The 10,000-nt window shown below is 39.5% G+C and overlaps 1 protein-coding gene across 2 annotated transcripts in view; it reads right to left on the reverse strand.

Moving 5' to 3' along the window:
• Positions 1–10,000, reverse strand: part of slc22a16 (solute carrier family 22 member 16) — a 38,340-nt gene that overhangs the window by 11,538 nt on the left and 16,802 nt on the right. Inside the window, exons 2-7 of one of the 2 annotated variants that reach the window (XM_058393670.1) lie at positions 8,268–8,741; positions 7,824–7,941; positions 6,558–6,872; positions 4,436–4,676; positions 3,715–3,825; positions 1,685–1,812 (exon numbers count right to left, since the gene is read on the reverse strand). In XM_058393670.1, the coding sequence (XP_058249653.1) occupies positions 1,685–1,812; positions 3,715–3,825; positions 4,436–4,676; positions 6,558–6,872; positions 7,824–7,941; positions 8,268–8,741 (1,387 nt within the window). The remainder of the gene's footprint in view (positions 1–1,684; positions 1,813–3,714; positions 3,826–4,435; positions 4,677–6,557; positions 6,873–7,823; positions 7,942–8,267; positions 8,742–10,000) is intronic. The other variant, XM_058393672.1, reaches the window with a different exon arrangement.

Here is a 10,000-nt window from a genome sequence, read left to right on the forward strand (position 1 = left end):
GAGAGTGAGAGAGAGAGAGAGAGAGAGAGAGAGAGAGAGTGTGTGTGTCTGTGTGAGAGAGAGAGAGGGAGGGAGGGAGAGTGAGAGAGAGTGAGAGAGAGAGAGAGAGAGTATGTGTGTCTGTGTGAGAGAGTGAGAGAGAGAGAGGGAGGGAGGGAGAGTGAGAGAGAGAGAGAGAGAGAGAGAGAGAGTGTGTCTGTGTGAGAGAGAGAGAGAGTGAGAGAGAGAGGGAGGGAGGGAGAGTGAGAGAGAGTGAGAGAGAGAGAGAGAGAGAGTATGTGTGTCTGTGTGAGAGAGAGAGAGAGGGAGGGAGGGAGAGTGAGAGAGAGAGAGAGAGAGTGTGTCTGTGTGAGAGAGAGAGAGAGTGAGAGAGAGAGGGAGGGAGGGAGAGTGAGAGAGAGTGAGAGTGAGAGAGAGAGAGAGAGTATGTGTGTCTGTGTGAGAGAGAGAGAGAGGGAGGGAGGGAGAGTGAGAGAGAGAGAGAGAGAGAGAGAGAGAGTGTGTCTGTGTGTGTGAGACAGACATACAGACAGACATACAGACAGACAGACAGACAGACATACAGACAGACAGACATACAGACATACAGACAGGTTATTTCAGTACCCAGCTGTCATACAGACTTGCTGATAGCTTTGCTGAATGATGGCTTTAAAGCGCTGCCTTAAATAGTTTTAGTCAGAATGCATTCTCACAGCAAGTTACTCTACAGGCAAGTCCATAAGGCATCACTGACTGAATTACTGAAAAACACTCAGTAATCAGTAATCAGTAATCAGTATCTCCTCAGCAGAGCTACATGACACCCCACTACACTACAGTGTGTATAGCTATAACACACACACACACACACACTCACACACCACCTTATCCAGCCCTGAATGTACAAACCTGCTGCCTTACACCCACCTAGAGCAGGTCTATTAATAAACTCAGCAGCACACCATGGTTTATAGACTCGGTTTCACACACAGAGCAAGACGTGTTTATGGGAAAGTGAGTAATAATCCAAACACACAGCGGTGGTGATGGTGTGACTGGTAAAATATTTAAATCTACAATTATTTTAATAATATTTTATTAATACAATATATCTCTGGCATTTTATTTCAAATATTCAACAACAACAGTGGAACAACCGTCATGTGTTTCACACACACACACACACACACTCAATCCATCCTTCTAACAGGAAACTAACTGAACTAGACTGGATCAGAGCAACTCCAAAACTGCAGCTCTTGTGGGGGTGTTCCCGGTCTGCAGTGGTCAGTATCTTTCAAAAGTATCTTTCATGTCCTGTAAGTTGGGGCCCTTGGAGGCTCCACCTCACAACTTACAGGACTTAAAGGATCTGCTGCTAACATCTTGGTGCCAGATACCACAGCACACCTTCAGGGATCTAGTGGAGTCCATGCCTCGATGGGTCAGGGCTGTTTTAGCAGCAAAAGGGGGACCAACATGATATTAGGCGGGTGGTCATAATGTTATGCCTAATCAGTGTATACACACACAAAAAAAACTTTACTTCAGGAATAATGGGAAAATTTCTTTATCAACTGAACTGAATAAACCTTTTTGGCATTAGCATTATTATGAAAAAAATAGTATGTCATTTGCTACAAAAAAGGGGGATGAAAAAAATAAGAGATGTTCATTCACGGATCAGGTAACTATCTCATACCTGAGGCACTGCGATGATGAGCATGCAGGCGACTCCGCCGAGCATCAGAGCTGGAGCACACGTCATTTTCCTCCCGACGCGGTCCATCGCGATACAGCCGATTAGGTAAGATGGCAGTTCAACAGCACCTGTGAAGAACCAATCAAACACCAGAGTTTGTTTAGTGCAGGGGTTTTCACACAGATCAGACATTTTGCTTTTATGGACCGTTTCCAGAGTATAATATATCATATCATATCATATCATATATCATCAGCTCTTTAATGCCTGTACAACTTTACTTCCTGGTTTGAACCTTTTTTACCAGTACACCCGTGTTCCAGTCTACCAGCAGATTGAAAATTGACTTATGGGACATTTTATTTTATCGCCATGACTTACACTTATTTTAGTGGTCGAAGATCAAGCACTAAAGAGCGTCTCAGAGAACAGAAATGGGTCATCATTTACTTTGAAGCAAGGCCCCCCAACCCACCCTGCTCCAGTGGTGCTGCATCAGCATGGCTGAAAGTACGCTCTGACCCCAACCCCCAAGGATGTGATATGCAAAGAAAGAATTTCACTGTACAGTAATGTATAGGTGACAAATAAAGACAACTTATTTGTATGGAAAAAATAACCATTTTTGGCTTTTTTAAATATCTTTCTATGAATATATTGCATCTAGTCAGCTATTGCATTTAGTAGGGGCAGTGGTAGCTCAAGTGTTTAAGTCTGTGGGCTGTTGACCGGAAGATTGGGGTTCAAACCTCAGCACTACCAAGCTGCCACCACTGTGCCCTTTTGCAAGGTCCCCAACCCACCCTGCTCCAGGGGCGCTGCATCATGGCTGACCCTGCACTCTGACCCCAACCCCCAAGGATGGGATATGCGAAGAAAGAATTTCACTGTGCAGTAATGTATATGTGACAAATAAAAACAGAAATACTTATGAAACACTACAAATTTTTAAAGATTTGAGCGTCTACTTTCTTATGAGCTTCATATTAACCACCACTGTGAAGTGGGACATGACAAAGACATTCAATCATCAACATGGACACAACAAAAACAGGAGGAAGTTGCATTATTTTAGCCTCTCAGGGAAAAAAATAGACTTAAGAGGCTTATAGCCTGTTATAATAAACATAACAACTGGTACATCAGAGACCCAGGTAATATTTTCTACTTATTAAACCTCAGTTTGTAGCTATATTTGGTCAAGTGTAGCATTTTTCTTCCTTCCTCCTTCTCTACCTTGCAATCATTTCCTGCAGAAAATCAAAGCTTGTCATGTTACCAAGAAACCAGAAAGTGCAAAGTGCTCTGTGCTGAAGGCTCGGTAAATAAAAGCACATTCTTTCATCCGCGGTGTCAGTCTTAGGTTACGTTGGACCCGAGCGAGCGAATTAGCTGTTACTATGGAAATGATACGATTTTTTTAGAAAGAGTGGTGTGTTAAAGGTGTTGAAAATGAATCAACACCTTCAGACCAATTAGACCTGAGCTCCGTCTATTTTTTAGTTTTAATCCATCATGCAGGATTTTCATTTTTTTTTACATGAAACATCTTCAAATCTGATTTGTGGCTTTAATGTAAATTAAGATGCTGTTTATGAGAAATGATCACTGCATTGTGTTCTGTTAGCAGGTTTAAGTTTGAGTCTTAGTTAGGATCAACTATATACAGTATAATCCCTGTTTTTTTGTCTTTTTTCCATCTCTTCAGAAATTCCCAAAGTGACAGATGCAACATCAAACACACACACACACACACACACACACACACACACACACACACACACACACACACACTATACAGCCATATTTCACTATATGACATTACCTTACTGTGTGTTTCTTTTGTGTAATATTTATGCCTTTTTTATTTACATTGCCAGTTTTTGTGAGCAGGTAAACAGTCTGTTATTGTTTATTATTTTTTAACAGTGACATTAAAGGTCTATTCTCATCTATTCTAAAAAAAAAGAAAAAAAAAGGCATTTACATTTCTGGCATTTCGGCAGACACCCTTATCCACAGCAACTTACATTTTATACAAATGAGGCTTAAGGGGCCTTGCTCAGGGGCCCAGCAGTGGCAGGTTGGTGGACCAGGTTGGTGGATAATGGATTTGAAGCAGTAGTCCAACACCTTAACCACTAAGATACCAGATAAGATAAGACAAGGCAAGACAAGACAAGATAATCCTTATATTCGTCTCACAGCAGGACTTTTGCATAGTTACAATTTACATAGTTAAAAACATAATATGAATCTCATTCACTATTAAGATCCACTCAGTTACCAAATTGAGAAAAATACTGATTGTATTCTATTAAAATATAATATTATTTAAAATATTAATATTATTATTATTAATAGAATAAATATTATAATTAAATTATAAAATATTGAAATAAAATGTAAATAATATATATCGATATAGCAGTATATGTACCTAAATAATTTAGAGTAATGTATGTGTAATATTTCTTACTTTGTCACTGTATAACTGCATACATTATGTACATCTGACTCTGGATGATAAAAATTCGTGGAACTAGACTGTGAATACTGTGACTGCTTTTTGTACTCTGTCAGGGTTCACGCAGCATCAAAAAAAGTTGAAAGTTGAAGCTTAAGGTAAATGAAAAGATGTATATAAAATCAAAATGCATCAAATTATTTACAAGCTTATTACTAAAATCAGGTCAAACCAAATGCAGTGTAATGTTTATAATATATTAAACACACACACACACTTCTCACCAGCCAGGAAGAGGTTGATGTACTGGTTTCCTCCCAGGTTGACGGAACCCAAGCTGAACACGTAGTAACCCAGCGAGCCAATGAACCAGATCGCCCAGCATGTGGCGCTGCGTCCTGCCATCTTCCAGCTGCCGAACATGTTCAGGATGCTCAGCTTCTTCTCCGGTTCCTCCAGCCTGCTGTCATCTCGCTGTCTGTCCTTCAGAAGTGCATTCCCACTTTCCTCCATCAGCTCCGACACCTACAGCACAGAGAGAAGTCTAATAAATATAACATAACACATAAACATAACATAAGTTAACATAAACATCAGTTATATGAATGCTTTTAGATTTTAGAGGTTTTAAAATCAATTTCATTTGGAGACATTATATTGTAGAACAACATTATATTGTAGAACAACATTATATTGTAGAACAACTGAAAAATAGTTTAAAATTTTCCTGAAAATAATTTAACACTTATGTGTACAAGCCTGAGATCACATTGAAAATCTGGGATTTTATTTTATTTTATTTTATTTTATTTTTTAATTCATTACTTATTTCCATTATTTATTTATTTTTAAGTTTTTAAGTATTTTTTATTTTAAAGTCTTAGAAGCTTTTGAAATATTTTAAAGCACAGTAGAATTGTTTAATATTTTGAATACTTAATATTCAAGAGTTCCTATTTAAACCTAAGCAAATTTGCGATATTGATCTTGTTGACTGCTTTATACAAAAGGTCAGATTTTTCCTCATTTCCCTCCTCGTCTGTTGAAGCGTGGGATCAGACGACTCTGAGAGAGTTCGTGTAAAATGGATTAGAGGTTTTGTGCACAAACTTGTGGAGTCCATAGCTGGCAGCTCGAGTACACACTGTTAACCTTTGTGTGGTGTTCAGGTCAAACTGACCCTGTTTATTTTTTTTTATGTATGTTGTAAATTTAATAAATCATTAAATGATTTTATTTTATTTTATTTTATTTTATTTTATTTTATTTTATTTTATTTTATTTTATTTTAGGTCTGGACTGCTTTGAAAACCATAATAATGTCAAAGAGTGAACATAACACAAGGGCGACGAAACCAAACACAAAGAATTTCTGAAATTCATATAAATAATATAAAGATTCTACTTTTCACTCAAGTTGTGGTCATTAATATCATTTGTAATGAGAATTAAATTAGTATTATATTTAAAAAAGATTTCATAACAAATCCATATTCCTTCATATCAAACTTACACTTCATTCATTTCTTCATTTAAAAGCATTTTGGGCAAAGAATAATGTAAATAAATAAATATTTGGATCACATTAATGTCACTGTAATGCATGTGACTCGATTTGTTTTGCCTTTTGTTACTTATCCGAGAAAAACGTGCCCCTTGTGTAAACTCACGCTTATTTAATATTTCAGATGACTGAAAAAGAAGATTCACACACATGTGCTATCTATCTGAAATAGCAGCATAACTAAAAAAAGCAGCTGTCAGGTTCAGAGGAGACTGAATTCAGCCGTCGCTGTGGGGTAAAGTGATAGCGTTGGCTCTACTCCGAGACAGTTTCCTCACTGTTATCTGTCTTTTTTTAGACTTGAGTGACCCAGTGGATTAGGCAACATCTTCATATTTAGATTATTTGAACTGTTCCATAAATTTTGGGTCAACAGAACCTCACTAATACTTTATTTTATTTTGAAACTAAAATTTTTCATTTTAGTGATTCTTATGTTGGTTATGTTAAAGACATTTTAAACTGAGAGGTGAAATAAAAGTGTTGCAAAACACACACACACACACACACAGCCCACAACAATGGGCATCTCCTTCAATAGGTTGGCCATTGTACCAATTTATAGAGATTTTGTATTGGGTCAAAAACATGCTTTTTTGAAAACACTTACAAACAATGGCGTCTTAGCAAGTGTCTGGAATATAGTCACATTAATCTAGTTTATAGATACCTGAAGCTGTAAGATGGCAACATTACACAATTATCAATTAATCAATAGCAGTAAAAGTAATTTTAGAGGGATATAATACAAATGTGTTTAATATAACAATTAAAAATAAAATCACAACCTTGACTGGCTTTATAGCATGATTCTCCATAAAAATTTCCATTATGCCTCATACCTCCACTCTGCGATCCAGTCCATTCCAGCGGGCCATGGTATCCAAGAGCTCCTGGGCTTCCCGGTGTCGTCCTTTGGCCATCAGATAGAATGGCGTCTCGGGGAACTTCCAGCAGTACAGAAGAAACGGAGAGGTACTGAGGGTGAGGATGATCTGGTAGAGCCACCAGACTCGGATCAGGTAACCCACCAGAGCGAGCACCATGACGCCGACCGCAAATGCTGCGTGCACGTGCATGGACGTCCACGTCCGGACTTTGCTGCCTGTGAATTCGGTAACGTATACAAAAACCACCACTAGATAGCCACTTGAGACCTTGATGGAGATATCAGAGAGGGAAAGATGAAGAAGGGGTGAAGATATCTCTAAACAGATCAATGTTTTCCTTTTTCTTTTCTTGCATGAATGTTCACTCAGATTTACTCATAAGATGTCACTTTAGTTGACATTTCATTGTTTCTGAATGTTAGCTAGTCTGCTTTGGAGTTAAGTAGCATTACTTTCCACATAAATTTCTAGTTCCACATAAAAATCTAGTTGCTTATACCAACATCCAAAGACCATACCCGGGTCTCTGAATTATTAAAAATGTTGATTTGTTACATAAAGCCAGATATAAAACACTTTCTTTACTGAGATGCGGGTGAAGTGAAGCGATATTTTGGACGTGTCTATATAAAGACTGACAGGAGCTAAACATAAACAAGCTTTGCACCAGACACTCAGCATTCCAAACCTGTTTGGATGTTTTATTTTATTTTATATATAACTGGTCCAACATGCTGTATTTCCCAATATACACCAATCCGGCATAACATTATGACCACTGACAGGTGAAGTCAATAACACTGATTATCTCCTCATCATGGCACCTGCCATCTCCAAAACTGCAGCTCTTGTGGGGTGTTCCTGGTCTGCAGTGGACAGTATCTATCAAAAGTGGTCCAAGGAAGGAACAGTGGTGAATCGGCGACAAGATCATGGGCGGTCAAGGCTTATTGATGCACATGCGGAGCGAAGGCTGGCCAAAGGGTATACAAGCTACTGTTACTCAAATTGCTGTAGAAGTTAATGCTTGTTCTGATAGAAAGGTGTCAGAATACACAGAGCATGACAGGTCAGGGCTGTTTTGGCAGCAAAAGAGGGACCAACACAACATTAGGCCGGTGGTCATAATGTTATGCCTGGTCAGTGTATTTAAAATATTGTAATTGAAGATATAAATTGACATGGTGGTTGTTTAAATGTTGGCTTTGAGAACCTTACCATGGCGAGCAGGAAGCGCATCACCATGAAAGTGTAGTAGTTTCCTGTAAAGGCCACAGTGACACCGAATGCAAACTGACACACACTGGTGGCCATCAGAATGGGACGTCGGCCAACTCTGGAGAAAGAAAACAGACTTACATTATATAATGTTGTGTTTTAGATCCAAGATAATGAACAGGCTGACAAGACGCACCTAAAATATGCTGAACAAATAAAACACTATTATTCATTCATGAAGATGGACACAGTGGATCTGGAGTCTATCCTGGGAACAGGGAGCATTGTTTCACCTTGTCGCAAACCTGTTACAGTTTATTAATAATTCCCTGAAACACCTCAGATATACTATTTGTAAGCATAGGCATACTGGCCCTACTGGTGCACACTGGGTGTAATATTATAGTAAATATATTCAAATACTTATTGTGATATCAAGCATACCTATCAGCGATGTCTCCAAACAGCAGTGCCCCGATCAAGACTCCCAGCATAAAGGTAGGTTGTGTAATCTTAGCCAGCCATTCCTTCTCACACACCAGATCCCATTCTGTCACAATGCTCTGTTCCACCTGGCTACGATCAAACACATAGCCGTTGCATGACTCCACTGATTTGTTGCCAATAAACTCGTACTGAAAGTCTTGAGTGTAGCGACGCAGCATTTTGCGACAGGGTCCCAGTTCCCACTGCTCTCCGTTAACAGTCCGCACCACCACTGGACCTTTTCCGGGAGTATAGTACGGCCAGATCTCCTCCAGCGAGCTTGCCGAATGGTTTCCATAAAGGACATCGGTGATGTTCCAAGGAGTGTCACATAGAAACTTTGGTGTCTCCACCAAAAAAACGGAGGCCAGGTAGTGAACCCCACATGACGTGACCTGGAAAACAGCAGCGAAGTAGAGGCAGGCCTGAAACCTAGTGAATGAGGAAGTAGGGTCAATGTGTTGTATCTCACTGTGATTAACCATCAGCAAAAGAACAAAACAGATTTTTAATACAATTATTGCTTGTCTGTCTTCATAGACATGACCTTAAAACTTCTACTTCTTATAATAATAAAATGATGTGTTCAAGAGCTCAACAGAGGCAGCTCAGTGGTGCTAGGGCTTGAACCCTTATCTTTCTGAACTGTAACCCCAAGCTTTAACCATTGCACCAGTATATAATGTTTATGACACATAATTAGAGCCTACAAGGAACAATATATATACTGTATATAAAAATATAGATATATAGTGTCTTTTTTTATCTGCCCAATAAGTGATTAGCAGGAAATGTCACCATATTAGTTTTCCTAAAACCTAGCATACCTAGCCTGGCCAGTCAAATATAGATCATGTAAAGATGGACTGAGAAGTGCCAAGGTTAGAGAACACTACACCATTGGCAGTGACCTCAGAGCAAGGTTCCTCAGCCCTGCTAATTACTCAACAGTGTTTGAAAGACAGCACTCAAGGCTACATGAGGCAGCTATAAGAAAAGTATCTAAGGCTGCATTCACACTGCAGGAGAAGACTTTTCCATTGATTTGTTTTATTCAAGATTTTGAATTTAACATTAAGTATACAGCCATATGTGGTACTGATATCACTCACAACTTTGTTCACTCACTCACTCACACACTCACTCACACACTCACTCTCTCACACACTCACTCACACACTCTCTCACACACTCACTCACACACTCACTCACTCTCTCACACACTCACTCACTCTTTCACACACTCAATCACTCACTCACACACTCACACACTCACTCTCTCACACACTCACTCACTCACACACTCACTCACACATTCACTCACACACTCACTCACACACTCACTCTCTCACACACTCACTCACTCACACACTCACTCACACATTCACTCACACACTCACTCTCTCACACACTCACACACTCACTCTCTCACACACTCACTCACACACTCTCTCACACACTCACTCTCTCACACACTCACTCACTCACTCACACACTCACTCTCTCACACACTCACTCACTCACACACTCACTCACACATTCACTCACACACTCACTCTCTCACACACTCACTCACACACTCTCTCACACACTCACTCACACACTCACTCACTCTCTCACACACTCACTCTCTCACACACTCACTCTCTCACACACTCACTCACTCACTCTCTCACACACTCACTCACTCT

Source organism: Hemibagrus wyckioides, linkage group LG06 (assembly GCF_019097595.1).
Source record: "Hemibagrus wyckioides isolate EC202008001 linkage group LG06, SWU_Hwy_1.0, whole genome shotgun sequence".
Taxonomy (NCBI): Eukaryota; Metazoa; Chordata; class Actinopteri; order Siluriformes; family Bagridae; genus Hemibagrus; species Hemibagrus wyckioides.